Source organism: Strix aluco, chromosome 21, assembly GCF_031877795.1.
Source record: "Strix aluco isolate bStrAlu1 chromosome 21, bStrAlu1.hap1, whole genome shotgun sequence".
NCBI lineage: Eukaryota > Metazoa > Chordata > Aves > Strigiformes > Strigidae > Strix > Strix aluco.
In genome coordinates this window covers 11,679,058-11,697,354 of record NC_133951.1, presented here as the reverse complement: position 1 = coordinate 11,697,354, position 18,297 = coordinate 11,679,058, and the positions used below count along the sequence as shown (strand labels likewise).

Genomic DNA, 18,297 nt, shown 5'->3' with positions numbered 1-18,297 from the left:
TAGTTGGGCACTGACCATTCTCAAAAGAGATAAAGGTTGGTTTTGACACCCAGAAGAGAAATAGCCAAACCTGAGCTTTCCAAACCAAGTGGTCAGGCCTGGCCCAATGCTTTTTAGCAGTGTAAGATGAGTTTCAATTTTACTGCTTCAAGGAGTCTTCAGGTGGCACAATTCAGTTTTGCAGCTACTCACTATTTCTAAAAACTTCAGAGGGATGTTTGTGGGGCTGGGTCAGAAGTAGGGGGAAGCACAGGACCGACCAAGTCCCATTGGCACGCAGCTGCACTGCAGTCACTCTCCTTCCTTTTTGAAATAAACAGCTCAAGCACATTCAGGAGAAATACAGTATCTTCAAGATGACCAGCTGCATTTTAGTCCATGTGCTAAGAACAGCTATACAGCCACAACCACACCGTATCTTATCCGGGTTCCCGAGAGCCAGCTCTCCCCTTCTTACTTCCGAGAGGTCTGTGATGCTGAGTTTATTGTCCAGAACACACTGGGCCTAGTTCAAAATCCCCATCTCATTAAAAAAAAAAGTTAAAAAAACCCAAACAAATGCAATCTTCTCCAGATCTCTCAACTGTAAATTACTTTATTTGAACCAGAGGAGCATAAGGAAAATGCAAAAGAAGCTGAAGTATACATTGCCAAAGCAAAGGAAGGGATCACAGAAGAGTTGTTCAAGTTCCTCTGGAAAAAAAAAAAAAAAAATCTTGTCTTGAAGGGCATGAACATAACATTTTGTTTATGTCAGATAAGAATCAAAAGGCAGTTCACTTAACTAAGGTGGTGTGGGTTTTTTATTATCTTAATTTCTGCCCATTTATAATATTTGTGAAGGATAATAATTCCACGTGTGCCAGGAAATACTAGGATAGTGACCAAGAGGCATAATTAGGATCATTTAATTATTATCAAACTTTCTCTGCATTTCAGGGGGAGTAAGATGAGAAAAGTAATTTCCTGTCTCTCTCAAATCCTTTCCTGCATTATTTAAGCAATGGTATGTCACAATGCTGTTTAAAAGAGAAATCTCTTTAAAAAGGTTATGCATCTGATCTGCGATACACGTCTCTGAAAGAAGATGTGAAAGATCTGCTGCAATAAATCTGAACACAGGTTAGGGTACCAAAACAGTAAAAATAACTCCTTCAGCCTGAGGCAAATCATTTAATCTCGGACTAAAGTCTCATCCTTCTAAATGAGGATAATAATAATATTGCATAGGTCAGCTTCATTCAGGTGGTGTGAGGATTGCTGAAGTAATTTTCTGAAAGCGCTTTTAAAAGGGCAAATGAAGGACACATTACTACAATGCCATCCCAATTAAAAAAAAAAACAACAACAATCAAACAACCCAAAGAATGTCAAAGGAATGATTAATCACTGCTTGTGTTCTCCCTAATTGCAGTGACTCCTCCTTTGCTTCTCAGCACTCCTAAGCTCTAAGTGAGCATAGCTCTACCCCCACAAAACCGCTACGAGTCTGTATGGGCCCCTTCCTCCATCAGCTGGCCCGGGGGATGCTGGGCAATGTCCACAACTGAGGAACCAAATCTACCAAAATGTGCAATTTCCTTAAATTTCAGATCCCTCAGCTTTCTGTTGTAAGCAGATATTTAATTGGAGCTTGAAATTTTCTGAAACAATTTTTCCTAATGAAGAATCAAATGATGTATCCATTTTTTCAATGAATAACAAGGTCTGAACATTTCTCTTTCCACTATATAACCAAACACGAATATCCGCCGCTTTTTGGTCCACATTCTCTCTTATTTCAGGCAGTGGGAATTTCTATTCTTACTGTGCGACGCACGTTGAAATATGGTTCTTCCAGATTTAGAGAAATAGAATGCAATTTGATACAAATGTTCTCAAGTTCTTAAGAAAAGTAATGAATGCTATAAATTGCATGAATTTGGCTCAGTTGAAAACAGTAACCGAGCAAGATCAGCTGAGCAAGTTATTTTGTCAAGTGTACACCATGTTGTTCTCCACTGAGAAAATACTGCGGGAGAACCTCCTCTGTTCTGACAGTTTCAATAAAACATAAATTGGTGGCATAGCCGTCCTCTTTGTTTTTCTGTCTTTAGCTAGTAAACCATCTGAGCGTCCAAAACATTTTTGCCTTGTTGTTTTACTAACCCGCAGGGACCTCCAGTTATGCCGAGCTGCTCGCTGCACACTGAGCTTTCTGCTCTAAGTCGTTTTTTTTTCCCAACCTGCATCCAAGAGGTCTTATTACTTCAGTGGCTTGTATTTCGATATCTTTCTTTTCTTAACCAAGATCTCCCACCTGGAAAATCCTCTGTTCGTAGTTAAGCAATCTGAGTCTATATAATTCATAGCTGCAAAGGAAGGGAAGGCAGGCAAAGCTTTTTTTTTAAAAAAAACACCAGTGGGCTGCATATGGCAAGAACAGCATTCTTGGGATTACGCGAGTTGGAGAGGAATAAAAGCTTTCACTGTCAACACCATGGAACAACCAGGAATGTTGTGGCTAGAAAATTCGCGCTGTTCTCTCAACCTCCCCCTCTCCAGGGCTCCGCTATTGTTCCAGCTGGGATCTGGAGGATCCCTGACTTCTTTTCCCCTCCTTCCAAATGACTCATCACAGATGCCATCTTTGTCCCCAAACACTATTTCCTTCAGCCCTCGTCAGTTCTGTCCTGTCATCAGCTGGACAGGTTGTTACTGCACCACAAGGGCCCTTCCCTCCACGGGGCGAAGGGGACCCGGGGACAGGGCTCACACCCCTGATCTGGAGGAACAAAACCTAAACCAGCCCAGCCAGTAACCAGCACTGCTAGGCCAGAGCTGGGAACACATGGTGTTCATTTCTGGCTCCTAATGCGTTATCAAGATAATTAAGTCTGAAATAAAACTCTAAGCATCTTTGACACCACCACTGGAATGTATTTATGTATTTCAGTTTTACATTCCGGCATGTGTTACCTTCCGTATAATCCTTTCCATCCTGGGGTGGTTCAGCAAGTCAAGGTTTCAGTGTCTGATACACGGAGGTGCTGAGTGCTCGCTAACGACAGCAAGAGCTGACAAAGCTCAGCAGCAGGCAGGATTAGGCTCAATATTTTCACACTGACTGTGTGAACAAGCAAATCTTTGGTGATAGTAAAAGTAGCTTCTGATTATTATCTACATTTCCCCTCTTTCAACAACAAAAATCAAATCAGCATCTCAACTGGAAGACAAGCCGCCAGGTTTACAAAGCACCACGGTTGGCAAGAGTGGGCTCAGCTTTGGGCATGGGTGAGGGTGGGTAGTCAGGAGACAGCCACTGCTGTGCTTCCCGGATGGACCTTGATCGATGGCATTTTGTGCTGATTAAATTGCAAACAAAATCACAGAATTGAAGAATGGTTTGGGTTGGAAGGGACCTGAAAGATCATCTAGTGCCAACACCCTGCCACGGGCAGGGACACCTTCCACTAGCCCAGGTTGCCCAAAGCCCCGTCCAACCTGGCCTTGAACCCTGCCAGGGAGGGGGCAGCCACAGCTTCTCTGGGCAGCCTGTGCCAGTGTCTCACCACCCTCACAGGGAAGAATTTCTTCCTTAGATCTGATCTAAATCTCCCCTCTTTCAGTTTAAAACCATTACCCCTTGTCCTATCCCTACCCCCCTGATCAAGAGTCCCTCCCCACCTTTCCTGTAGCCCCTTTAAGCCCTGGGACGTCGCTCTAAGGTCTCCCCGCAGCCTTCTCTTCTCCAGCTGAACCCCAACTCTCTCAGCCTGTCCTCACAGGGGGTGCTCCAGCCCCCTGAGCATCTTCATGGCCTCCTCTGGACTCACTCCAATAGGTCCACGTCCTGCTTATGTTGGGGGTCCCAGAGCTGAACGCAGTAATACTTTAGAAGTGAAATGATGTCAGAGATCAGCATAAAGCTGGTCTTTTTCAGCCCTTTTTAGCTCCATCCAGGCACTTCATCACCTAGAAAAAACTAATAGGACAGTTCACTAATTGAGTACACATCGCTGAGAGCCCGCACCAGAGATAAGGTGTCTCTGCTCTTCTTTTCTGTCATTTGACTGGCTCCTCCATGCATTGCCATTTCTTCTTTTTTTTATTAATTCCCTGCATTAAATACCAGCATCATTGTCCCTTGTAGTCCTACTTTAAACACTTCTAAAAGAACAAAATTCCCTTAATTGATAATATGCAAGCTAGCCACAGACGCTCTAAAATGATGTACTGCTGTTTTAGAAGAAAGATCTCTTTCTCATTCACTACTATTTAAGACAAAGAGCTAGAAAACTGACATTTTAAAATACTCTCTAATTCCTGCATGCTGGCATATGCTTCTATTATTTTTTTGTAAAAATTCTCTTCTTCCTTTTAAGTATTTGTTCTGTAGTTTCTGTTTTACTGTCTTTCTCCAGCTGGCCACTGCGTTCCAATAATTCATTCCGTTCTATGAAGTAGGTATATATTTGTGTATTTTCCAGTTATGTCTGACTACCAAAGCTAGCATTTGATCATTGACTTCCACCTCATCATCATCTACCTCTTTTCCCTTTGACAGTTGCACAGTTGGTGAGAGCCTTCTCTCCCGCAGTTCCTGCCATATGGAGCTCCCGGGAACTTTCAACTCCATTGATTTCCAGCTCCTTTCAAATCCCACCTGCAAATCTGTTTTTCTGTGCTTGAATCTCAGCTTCCCTCTCCTTCTGCTAATCTGAAACTTCATGCTATACAGTATAATTTACTATATTTGATTTAATTCTGCATTCCCTTCATAGTAGGCTGTTAAAGAAAATGCTATACAAAATATAAAATATGTCAAATGCAAAGTTATCATTTAGTCTAACAATCTCAATGTTAATTAAAAATTGTGGGGCGCTTTTGTATCAAAGTGATTAATGAATATATCAATGGAATTGCACGTAGGGTAGACACTAACCAATGTAAAAGTGGTAGAATTGGGCTCCAAATGTCAGTAGTCATTTTATCAACTCTGCCATACACCTATAGGGTCACCTATATCCATGACAGGTCCCTTACAGAGATATAACCAGAATCAGCCTGATTCTTCCCCATCAGCCTCTACTGGGAAGTCTGAAAAGAGAAAAACATACTAAGAAATGGGTATTTTTGTGTACGCCAAACAGCCTGACCTGCGTGCCCCCACTCACATCAGATTCTTCACTGCTTGCATAGGGCTCTCCAACATCTTTTCAATAAAAATTTTTTAAACTTGAAATTTGTTCACCCTAAGTAGTTAGAAAATGAAATTTTCTTTCTGTTGTGCTGTCTGCAGACACTGAACCAGCAGATTTTCAGGTGCCAGCCTGTGGGGAGCTACGGCCCTCTGGCTGTTTGTCTCCTACATTTTTCACAATATATATACTTATATAAAATGCTTTATGGGAGGAAAACAGCTGAAGTACACAGTATCCTCCTGACACCAGTGCTCGGCATGTTGGCAGAGCAATGGATGGACAGAAGGACCCTCCTCAGCCACACAGAACTGCAGAAAAACAAGCGCCTTTCAAATACATCCTCTCTGGTCCGTGCTGGTCACGTACAGAAACTATTTTAATGTGACAATATTTGGTGTCGCTGTTCTTGAAAGTCACAGTGGAAACTTCTTTCAGATTCTCACTCTCTTGCCCGTCGCACTGGTGGTGCTGAGCCCCGGTGCCAGCGCTGCCTGCCCGAGGGGTTAATCGCCTGGTCTGCAGGCGGTGCCAGAGCAGGGGCTGCTCTCTGTGAATCACTTCTGTGGTTAAGATCATTCAAATCTAGACTAAGCTTCCCATTTCTGTGGGACCAGAAATGGGTCTCTGGGGGGAAAACTTTGGAAGCGTTTCAGCAACGTGGGTTGAAGCAACCAGAGCAAATGGCAGGATTCCATCACCACCTCCAGTGCACGCTGACTGCTTGTGTCTCAGTTTCCAAAGTGCTCGTGGGCTCTGCAAAACAAAGGCTGCCTCAATCCTCCTCACCTGCAGCTGGCCACAAAGCAAAGTTTTATTTTAAAATACCTATACTAGAGCTTTCTAGCCTGATTTTAGATGACTCTAACACGTCCTGCGGAAGACAACGCTTTGAGAAGGTCTGGAAATTCAAGGCAGGGGCCCCAGAAGCACTGCCTGGCTTTTGCAATTATTGGGGGGCACCTGAGATAAAAGCTCTGTAACAGGAGAGAGTCTGGGTTTGGAGCAACCTTCCTGCAGTGGTTCACCCACCTCCAGATGGAGGAAACTCCACTGCTTCCACGTGATTTTTCCAGAGCATATAGAGTAGGGCAGCATAATGGAAGTTAGGGCAAAGATTTCCTGTTAATGTATCTGATTGCATTCAAAACTCTGTTAAAAATGAGTCTGAAAAGAAATACGGACCTAAAGCCCTAAACTAAACGGGTATTAGCATTACTCAAGACTTCCAGTCATCGTTGTATTAAGAACTATTTGGGACCATATCCTGGACATAGGCATACATTGCTCATCATTGCCTTACTGATTCTTTACTCACAGCTCCACAAATCTGCAGGCAGTGGCACTGTTCCCATCAAGGAGAAGGTGTGGCAAATGTTAGAAGTTCTCTGTGCTACACAGCAACTAAAATTTCAGAATGATGCATCACAGCATTCATCTGAGAACAAATATATTTAGTTGGCATGGAAACAGTAAGTTAGGCTGAATGTGGTAAATATCCAGCAGTCATAAAAAAATCGAGCAAGTCAGAATAACAAACATTAAAAATGAAAACTCGCTGAATGCTTTTGAATCATAGCTCTTTTACAATTATCACTCCTGTTTTCATTTGAACATGAGTGAAATCCACTTAAACTAAGCTGTTCCATTTTATTCCAAATACTTCTACAACATCCTCATTCAGATAACTCCTTTCTCCCTTTTTTATAATCTATTTGAGAAAAAAGTAATTAAAGGGCTGGGAATCTGCATTGGTATTCTTCATTTCCTCAGTAATATTCATGAATTGGACATAATTGATTTTCTGTCTTCAGAGAATCTCTCTCCTTTAAGACTCTATTTGTGACTTGACTGCTTGGAGGAGTATTCCTGTGGTTTGAGTATCTAAAGTGTTGCTACTTCAGTTGTTTGCAGACATGATGAACTTTTTTCCCCTCTGTTATCCCCAATTAGAAGTTCTGCATCATACTCAATCTACCCCTATAGTTAAAAACATTAGAACCAGGAACGAGAAGAATAGGGATTTTTTTTTCTAAAAAAAATCTTGTGTGTAATTCTCAAAAGAGAGATTCTTGGAGCTTTTTAGTATACTGAGTTGGGGTGATTACCCTTACAAAAAGGAATTTGATATTAAATGAGGTATTTTAAAGAAATCTTGGTAATAAAGCAAGAAGATTACTACCATTAATTTTTATACAGGCTCCAATTCAGCAAAATTTGTTGCACATGCCTAAATTCCCAGATTCATTAAGGCACATACTTAAGCTCTCAGTGATGTGCGTCATTTTTAATTACACATTCACAGGATGTAAAGTCTGCTGTATGAACAGTTTAGATTTTTTAACTATGACTGACAACTGCACAGAGCCATATGACTCGAAAGAGAAATATTTTTAGTAGAATGAAAGATCTTTCTTCCAGAAATCTTGTCTTACATTAGATCTAGGCACGTATCAGAGACAACCAAGTGATACACTACAAGAGTATAAGATACAGGAACGTAACCTAAATGGGAATGTGACCTAAATGGGATTAGAAGCCAGTTGCCAGAGTTACACAGCACTGAGATATAAGAAACTTCAGCATTGCTCTGCAAGGAAAAGGTTTGGGCACACCCAAATTTCCTAGGAACCTTCCCAGACTGCTTTAACTGCCTTGGGACTATATAACAAAAAATCTCTCTATAAAAAACTATATATTAAGTGTGAGTTACACTTTATTTATTGTTAGTTTGCCACTTTCCATGAATACAATTACGTATGTCTCAAGAAGGTGGACATCTAATTTTTGAAGAAAACATCCAGCATTTTGACATGAAGAAAGATGATACAGTTCTGAGATTCCAATCTAGAAGCGTAGCATTACTGAACACATGGGCCACCGTCCTAGAAAACCGTGCTTAGCTGAGACAGGACAACCTTTACGGAAAAGATACAATTATTTAGCTTAGCCAAAGTGGGGGAAGTTCCCAAGCGCTTCTGACAAATTCATATGGATTGGAACTCATCATTCAGACAACGTTGCCATACTGCACCACTGATGAAACAACACAGATATAATGTGATGGGATCCACTCACACTGTAAAGAGGATTGAAGAAATAAACAGGAGTAAACACAAGTTCATACTAGAACATGAAGTACTGGGATGAAAAAGCTCCATAAAAACAACAGCTCATCTTCAACTGCAGCGTCACGCTCGCCTCTAGACAGCTCGGGGCTTGCCATCAGAGTCCTTCTAACGTATTTCCTCCCCTTATTTATAGGATAGTTTGTCTCTCTGGGTAATTATAATAAAGAAAGGTTAACTCTGTGCCATCACCAGAGGGTTATTGTACAAAGAGTTAAGCTTCATGGATCTGTCAGTCACTCTTAAAGACTGAAGAGTTATAAGGACATTGCACTGAAAAAAAGACAAACATGGAGCACTGAGATACCACCCAACAAGCCATAACGAGAAACAGCTTTTTATTTTTAATTAAAAGCACAACAAAATGTTTTGTCATGTCTCATTCATTTGTTTGTTGTTGTTACAGAATCAAAACACAGGACTTTTCCTTTTAATGAAAAACAGAAGCTGTTTAACCCTCTCTCCTCCTTATTTATAGACATGGAAAAGCTCAGAAAAGTGGCCTTTGTAACAGCGCCAGCACAAATCTTGATGTTTTATGCAATTCCGATTCAGACAATATTTGGTAAAAGCAGAAAGCAAGTTCTAAGGTACCGCCTTAAGTATTTCAACTCCCTGACTGGCTGATGAATCGTTAGCCAATCGTTACTACTTGATGAACACGTTTACAGGTAGCCTGGCCAAGACGTAACAACTGGAAATATGTCAGAGCTGTCATTTTTGCACCTTTCTTCTGGAGAGATAAGTCCAACTAATGGATTAACCAGTCACAGAGAAGACACACTAAGAATTGTCTGTAAAATAGACCAAAGCCACCTAAACAAAAAACATCCTCAATGGCTCCAGCTTCTTCAGAAAGTCCCAAAGGATGGATGGCAGAGACAAGACCGTGGATGAACTCAGATATGAGCATTACCGTAAGTCTGCTAAGATATTACCACCTCGCTGGAAAAACTCTAAGCTGGATGGTACAATGTAATTTAAATAACATTTCCATTCCATTTATACTGGGGAAAGGACATTACCAGCTAGGCTTGTCCTTCACCAGTTTAGTGTGGACAGGATAGTCCTGTAGGTTGGTTTGGATTGGGTGCTCATGTAAGAGAAAACCTTGAAGGCAGAAATGGGGGACCATCCTGTGAATCTGCATGTGTGGCCTTCTACCTCTATATTTCACAAGTCACGTTTTGTTTCTTCTTCTGGATCCTCTCTCAAAACAGGTCAGAAAAAAAGCAAAATGGCAATGGCAAAGATTAAAGAAAAAAATTTTAAAAAATAAGAAATTTGGAAGAGGACTCTCATAGCGTGCAGGCCAGTGCTGTTCCCTGGGAGGGACAACGATGCACCAAAGAGCTAATTTTCCTTCTTCTTTTCCAGGACACTCTTTGAAGCCAAAATGCAATGCTTGTAGGCCAACTCACTCATCACACCAAATCCCTCCGATGCTGCAGGCATTGCAGCTAAGGGTGAACCTGGCCCAACATCTGGATTTGGGAGGCAGAGGGGGAAGAGAGCAGAACAGCTCATCACCAGCTCTCCTGAGAGGAAAATACATGAACGTAAACACCAAGGGTGAACGGGGTTCCCATGTGCAAGTCGGATGCAAGTAGGGGAAAAAAAATATTTGAAATTAATGATTATTACTCTTCTACAACCACCTCAACTTATTATTCCTGCAGGTATAGATTCAGAAATGCTTTATACAGGATATATATTATGGATACTGTTTACTCAGCACCAAATAAAGTTCTCAAATGCTTTAAAAACTGATTTGTATTAGAAATCTGTAAACTTGTATGTGATTCAGATATCCACCACCTGTATACTTTCATGAATACTTCAAATTAATCTGGTTTGAATGTATTGACTTCCCATTTCAATACTAGTCTGTAAACTACATACACTATTTTGCTTGAAGCACATTAAATCTCCGATTTCACTGAAAGCATCCAGAATAATTTTAGCCCTATTAATCATATGGAACTGTTTACAGACAACACGCTAGGACAATGAATGCATAAGATTAGGAATAAAGATTATTTTTAGCTCAGTTATTGTCCAATTATAATTCTCTTCATACAAGCCATTAAACAACAGGTTAGAATAGCCTCAGAAACCTCTACTAAAACAGTACAGTCAGCTCAAAATAAATGCATTGTTTAACAGCTAGAATACTTGAAATACCAACTTGAAATAGAAAGCATGAGATAAGTATTTGCCTGTAGGGTTCAGACAGTTTAATTCTCTTTTATTACCAAAAAACCAGAAAAGAAAGCTAGCTGAAAATTTTGCAGGAAAATATGTGCTTTTGCTTTGAAGCAAGATATTCTTTGTAAACACCAAACCTCTTTGCCCAAGGGAAGAGGACGGGGGGGACAGGACCCGGTACCTGCTCGTGGGTCTCCAGCTCCTGGCGTTGCAGCTTCTTCTCTGCAGCCCACGCCTGAACGCGGTAACTTTCCACTTCATCTTGTAAGGCCTGAAACAATACCAACGGGGGCAAAACACACATCAGAAACATGGGGTGGCAGGAAAACTTGTAGGTAATGTCTTTTAACGAGCTGATTAAGAAAACAGCGCGGTATCAGTACAGCTCTTCAGCTGTCGTTGTTTCCAGCCGCACATGATAGCTATGAAGACGTGACTGGCCCAGTTTGGCCACCCTTAACGAGTGAAGATATTCTGCACAGGTAGGACCACTGATTGAACAGGAGTAGTTAAATCTTAGTACTTCTATCTTGTTACAGGCTACAAGTATTCATACTAAAAATGCAAAAAATATCCTCAAAGATTGAAATGGAAACGGAAATGTTGCAATTGCAACAACTGCACTTGCAATTGCAAATGGCTCAGCTTTTTGTTACCATTTTATTTGTACAACCTGTGCTTCCTAGGAACGCTTTTGCAGCGTACCAATAACTTTTCCTTTAAGCCAGAAGAATAATCCTCTCTCTGGAAAAACATGTCTGGAATTCGCAGTGAAAATGTATTCCATATTATTGAAACGGGATGCTCGCCGAGATGAGGGGCTCCCCTCCCGCCCTGTAGTAAAGTCTAGCATGTGATCTACAAATGAAGTATAAATGGCGATAAATAAAAGGAATATTATGATCATGTCACTTTACCACAACTATCCAGTCTTTATTTAGTTCAGAAATAATCACTTCTGAACCAAGCTCATAAAATGCATTGACAAATTTATTTTGTCATTATTGTTCTTCTTATATATTTATTTTTACTACGGCAGTCCCTCAGAGCCTTGATCTTTTTGTTATATGCTTAACAAAAGAACAGTCATGCCCCAAGGAACTGATAGTCTATGTTATTTCTAACAGATACACACCAAACAAACAATACAAAGTTTCAAAGATTTTTTTTTTAAAGTTTCCTAGTCATTGTTGAATGTTTGAATACACACTTAACATTTACTTACACATTTACTAAAAGCTTAGTTATGTTGTCAGCTTGAATAAAGGCATTGTTAACTGCAAGTGCTGACTTGAAGCAAAGTGCACAATGTGGATGTTAGATTGACATCAACACAGAGGCAGCTGTGGCAGCAGAACGGGAATATTTTGAGTTATCTTTTGTATGCCAGGAAATCAGGGCATTGCTACCCATCAGCCGAAAAGCGTGGCGCAGAGTCAGGCCTGGACCTGGGAAGGGACTCGCGCTGGACACACACTATAAATGGCACTGAAGGTGCCTCCTTTTTCTAAAAAGCTGAGCTGCACAGAGACCTTCTGCAGAGCACCCTGGAAAGGAGAGACCAACGAGTCCGGGGACTCTTAGTGCGCTTTGCAGAATGTGTGCTACGGTTAACATTTGCTTCCTCCAAGTAGAATACCTGTACGTAAACCAGGATCATTAAAAGTACCCACAGTGCAAAGATTTAACAGAAAAAAACCCCCTTGCTCTTTTCCACAGCACTGAAATACTGTACTCTCAAATCATTTACAGGATAAAATTGCTATTGAGATAAGATAAGAGGACTACTTATGATAGATCTTGCACATTGTTTTGAAGTGATGCCAGGCATTAACTTTAAAGTCTTATAGCTATAAGACTATTACACGTTCTGATGCCAAAAAATTTAACCAGACCCAAGCATGAACTTCAAATCTGCCCAGGGACTTTTATGCTATCACCACTTCTGAGAAATGTTGAAATCCAGGCTTTGACTATATAACCAGTCTTCAATACTCAACAAGTCTTGCAGTACCAGGAATTTGCATTAATATAATGAAATATATGTGTGAATTGTAGGCTTTTTGTTTTCTTTTTGTACACCTGATTTCGTAAGGTAAAACATAAACAAGCATACTTTGATTTAAAAACTAAAATGATCCAGTCATGCAACGTAGAGAGGTAATAAGGAGCAGGGCTGTTCCGTGTTCCAGAATGATCACCAAAGACACAATTAATTTGACAGAAGTCCTGTCATAACTCCAAGGTCCAGACATAACCAGTCCAGGATGACTCTCAGCAACATTCACACAGCAAGTTTTGGATGAACTACAAAGTATGACCCGTGTTCTCCTGCTACTTCCACGTGATCAGCTTATACAGTCCAAATAGTTTGGCATGGTAAAAAATAAGGAGGGAGGGAACGCCGCTACACATCAGTCATCCAACTCGGACTCTCTCTTTGTGCTCAAGAGCAAGTTTCACTCTTTCACAGGACTTTGAAGGTGGTCAAGAGATAGCATGTCTACATACGAATGCACATGTATATATATGTGTATGTTTGTCTCAGAGAACAGATTTATGTCCCACTCCATCACACAAATCTGCAAGTACTGAATACAAAACAGGATCTCAAATTGTTCCTGGTAAAGACAGCAACCACCTGGTGGCAAAGAAGAAAATTGGTGCAGTGCTGTTTCCTTCCTTAATTTCTCCATTTTTACTTATTTACAACAGACAAACATATTTTGCAGAGTATAAAATGAGAGGTTCCTTTAAATCTGAGGATGCTTGCAATGCATCTTAAAGTAATTTAATTTGGGAAGTTCAGATAACACAGTTTTTGTTAGGTCCAGCTACTCTAGATCGTGTTTGCCAGCATGAAGTGCACATATTTTGTTTCAATATGAGAGCAGACAACGTCTTAAATAAGTACAATTTAGAAATAAGGTATTTTTACTATAGCATATAAGTCTAGCAAATGATCGAGTCTTATAATTATCCATTCACCAATTGTCCAAATCACAACATACTGTATGAGTTTACAGACTTTTCCAATCATCTCATAACTGGCTGTTGGTACGTTTTGGATTGGGATGGCAGAAGAAAACCCAACTCCTCTGATCCATCATGAATACCTCTAACTGGACCATTTTGGGACTATGGCTGTGTTGCACACCAGCTCTCATATCGGTCACTTTGTAGAATCCAGTTTTGTGTATAAAGAATGTTCCATGAGTAATTAATGTTCATTTGGGTATTTCAGCTTTCCTATCATCACAAGGACAAAAAAGTAAAACCAAAATATCAGTGTTTGATCAAAGCCATGCCAAAAAAGTAACATCAAAATCTCATGGTTGCTGTAGATTCCTGCATATGATTAGCTCTGAAAATAGTAATTAAAAGTAAGCAAGTTTGTTGCCCATGACTTTAATTTTCTAGGAGGAATCGTGATGGATGTAATGAATAATGCACCCTTTTGAAGATCACACTGAAAATTCTCTCTATTGTCAAAAAGCTTCATATGCAGTGGCCAGAGCCTGAATGCTGATAGCTGTTTCTGAAGCTACCCAGTACCCTCAAATCTTTTTCTGCCTGACAGAGAAGCTTTTGTCACGTAGAATATTCTTAAAAACAGCAGACGACTTACCCCTGGTCCACCACAGAACATCTCTTTTGTAAAATTAAACAATGGGTTTTGTTTTGTTTAGAAATGCAGTTTTTATTCTACAGCTTCAAAGTGTCGTATTTTGCCCAAAGAGTAACAGCTTACGTTTAATAACTGCTGAGATGAAGAAAAAGGATAAAAAAAATAAAAAAACAGGCCAATTTTTAAGTGTCAGAGGCTTTTTTTTCCCTGAATGGAAAACAAAGCCTAACTTATTTAGTTAAATTTTTCCAGGTACAGAATTAATCCCCGTCCTTCAGCTTTGCTAAGTTGACTTACATCACTGTTATAAAGACAGTATTTTTTTTTTCAGTTAAACCAGCTTTCAAATGCCATGTAAACATGTTTGCTGTTGAAAGTCTACACCATACCTGACCTTGGAAGTGCTTTGTGTTGGCCTGAGAACAAAGAAATTAAATGTTTTGCTTTCCAGCCCAGATATCCTACACTTTGAAAAGCACTTAAAAATGTAAATGAGATAATAAGCTCTACTGCAACAATGTGGGTGAATTACAGCTGTATAAAAGGAACATTCATTTGATTTCTTTATAAAAATGGAAAGGATCCTAAAATAAAATCATATTGTAAATGTTCTGGTCACATACAACATTGAGAGACACCAGAAGGATGGAAGAGAAAAATAATGGCTCTGAGAATACGCCACTGAAATATTACGGCCAGATTTTGGGATCTCAAGTGGAGCTGGAGGACGAGCCCATCACTGTCACTGTGACACATGTCACGTTTGGGTACTGGCTGATACGAAAGGAGAAAGGAACATCTGAACTGCATTTCTAGGTAGGTACTTTTTTTTTTTTTTTTTTTTTATTATTCTGTTGTGGCTTGATTATCAACAGAAAAATGTTTCATGAAATTTATTTCAAACCCAACTGTGCTCTCAGAGCACTTTGGAGACAGCAGAGTAGCACACGTGGAGTTAGTGCCGAGTTTGGCCTGCGGGGCTCGCAGAGATGCTGGGATGATGCACGAGACCAGAGGAATTCAGCCTGACTTCTGGGTGCCAGACTGAAGCTGCAAAAGAGGGCTTTTTTTAAAAAAAAAATCAACAACTTGTAAAGCATATAGTTTTGACAAGGAGCCACAGAGAGACAAAAAGGTACGATGCCAGCATTACAAAATCCCTTTTCAAGGCAGGAATAATTTTTTGGCATTAGTTACAGGGCTTAATCTAAATCAACTAAAAGCTGGTAAGAGAAAGAGTTCTAAGAATCACAAGAATAAGTATGAAATGGGAATATATGATGGATTTAGTCTTTAATATATGAAAACTGATTTGATTATCCTTTAACCACAGGATATTTTAAAAAAGAAGAGTTGGATTCCCTGAAAATAATTCAGTTCTGGAAGAACTGCACGAACAAAAATCATTATTATTTTTAATTACTTGGTATTGATTACTGCTGTTAAGATACTGTATTTACAAAGGTGTGATGTTTTGCTTCTTCAACATGAAATACTTTCCTATTTTGGTGTGTTCCTGAGAGCAGACAGGGCTTGATTTCTGCTCTCATCACATCAGTGGTAAGTCTGGGATCGCGATGATTTATCTCTCTGGTACTGAGGGTTGAATAAATAAGTGACACTTACAAGGAAAGGAAAATCTTCTAGAAAATGTTAAAACCCCAACGTATTTTCACTTTGAAACAAAACGTGGCAGCAGCAAAGTCACTGCTCATCATGATCAGAGCACACCAGATAATGGCAGAGTCTTTTTTTGACATACATATGTAATTCTTATTGGCTGTACCAGCAACTCTGCACACATGGATGTGCATCTGGATCAAGAAAAGCCCTCAGTATTTACGACCAGCGCAGAGTAATACTAGAACTAAAGGTAGTAATAGTTAGCACTTTTCATCTTCAAAGAATTTTTCAAACGTTACCAAATTAATATAATTAGTTAATGAAAGATGCAGTAATAAAAGCTACCATAATTACCTACTGTAGTTTTAATTATCTCCTTACTAATGCCCACAGAAGAATGCTTCCACTTTACATCCTCAAAACATGTGCCAACAATAACTCTGAATACAGGCCCCTCTTTAAGTGCCTTCTAAATTCAAATTACATCCATTGATGTGTTTTCTCTCCTGGTTCATGAGAAGAAAACTACTCTGGAACTCCAAAGAAAATCCATGTGAACGCTAACAAAAATTAAAGCAAATTTTGTTCCAAAAATATATATGGAGATGCTTTAAAATTTTGTCATAGAAACACTCAATCTTGAGTACCTTTATCTCTCCATGAAGCCGTAAGAATGCGCTGTCTGGGCAAAAACTTCTCCTTTATACTAGGTGGTCTCACGATCTAGAGAGTCAAATGCAACTCTTATTCAAAGAAAGCAGGCCAAGCACCCCATCAAAATTAATATTAGAATTTTTAAAGTAAACATTATTTTCGCTAAAATACTTTATGGAGATAAGCTAATTTGTCTGGGTTTATTACTACTATAAATAAATTGGGAAAATATATCTATGAAGATCAATTATGTAATGCCACGAGTCACAGCAGAACAAGTGTATTTTTAAAAAGTGAAATAGTGATGTTTGAGCCAAATTCTTGGTGCATCCTCAATGCTTTTTGGCTTTTCACGGGCTTTTGTTCACTGACACTGCTCTGAACCTCAGACATTGCTCGCTCTCCGTGCTGCATTCCAGTGCGCGACTGTTTCAAAACCTCTGTACTTAAGTTCTCTCTTGTTTTTGGTGTAAAGCAAAGGAAATCTTATGGTTTTAACCTAATACATATGTTTGCTGTTCACATATGGCAAAATTCCTTTCTGGTGGGAACTTTTTCGCTGTTGTTGCAACACACTATATATCCAAGAAGTCTCCTTTGATGTTGAACTATTGCTCCACTACTCATTATGCTACTGATTCAATATGAAAGGCAAAATTTCTGTGGTTTTTGTTAAAACCATCGCTTTGTTTTTGCAAACAAATTTTTCCACAACCTATATGCAGGGACCAACATTACTGCAATAGAAAAGAAAATCTCTCTATTATTTTATACTGAAAATAGTTACGGTGTTTAATAGCACAAATTATTCTTCCATTCTTGTAGGTAACATCACAATTACTATTATGACTGTACAGAAAAATTATGCTTTATTGCTCCTCAGGAACAGAAATTAAAACACCTTAAGCAATATTTTACATCTCTCTAACGCTTTCTTTCCACTGACCTCCTAGCCTTTTGCCATCCATTCAACTTCATTACTTGGGTGAAGCTGCTAACAACTATGTCTGGGTGGGGGGAGAAGTCCTGCAAAGACCAATCTGCACAACGTCCTACTATGTAATGACAGAACGGCAAATCTGGAAATCTTCACGTCTACTATATAATTTTAACCACTAAACACTATTACATGAAGAGTGAACATGAATTACAACAAGGAATGAAAGTGCAAATGGTAATACCTTTTTAAATATGTCCCTGAAAGAGCTGGTTGCCCATTTTCTGCTATTATTACGAAATAAAGACTTCTTTGGACAGGAATCAGATAAAAGGGGTGATTTCCAAAGGCAAGGAATTCATTAGCTCCCACTTAGAATAATGTGAACTCCCATATACTGGGCACATTTGGAAGTCTGGGCCACTTTGTTGACATTTCAAAATGGGAGCAGAGATCTTGCAAAACCACCTGAGCTGTGGGCTTTGCCCGTTCTTGCAAGTCAAGCAGCTCCTCGCTGCACCAGTCTACATCGCTTCTGAGATTTGCCAGTAGGAGATGCCATTGTGAAGTCTAACAATTTCTTCCCTTGAGGGACTGTGGGAAGAAAGAAAGGGGTTCAGGAAGGAAGGGAATAATTTGACTCTAGGAACAAAATCAAGTCTCTCTAGTAGTAGTGAAAATTTTTTTAAAGTAAGTCACTCAACGTAAAAGAAACATATATGCAAACATTTTTCCAGTGTGGTAGGCTCTAAAGCTACACTATTTTAATTTTTTGCAATTCATTGGCAAGAGACTGATTGGCAGTATCTTATATGCTTTGGCTCTTGAGTGGACCATCAGCATTGGCTCCTGAACAGTCCCTTAAAACCTTCACATCAGACTTCATCTCAACTCCTGTCTTTTGGAGATTCCCTGAGCACTGTTAGGATTGTCAACACG

The 18,297-nt window shown here is 39.7% G+C and overlaps 1 protein-coding gene across 10 annotated transcripts in view; it reads right to left on the bottom strand.

The window, feature by feature from the left end:
* The window catches only part of CEP112 (centrosomal protein 112), a 177,610-nt gene that overhangs the window by 7,701 nt on the left and 151,612 nt on the right, over positions 1-18,297 (bottom strand). For all 10 annotated transcript variants that reach the window (XM_074847007.1, XM_074847009.1, XM_074847006.1 and 7 more), the window contains one exon: positions 10,698-10,787. In XM_074847007.1, coding sequence (XP_074703108.1) covers positions 10,698-10,787 — 90 coding nt within the window. The remainder of the gene's footprint in view (positions 1-10,697; positions 10,788-18,297) is intronic.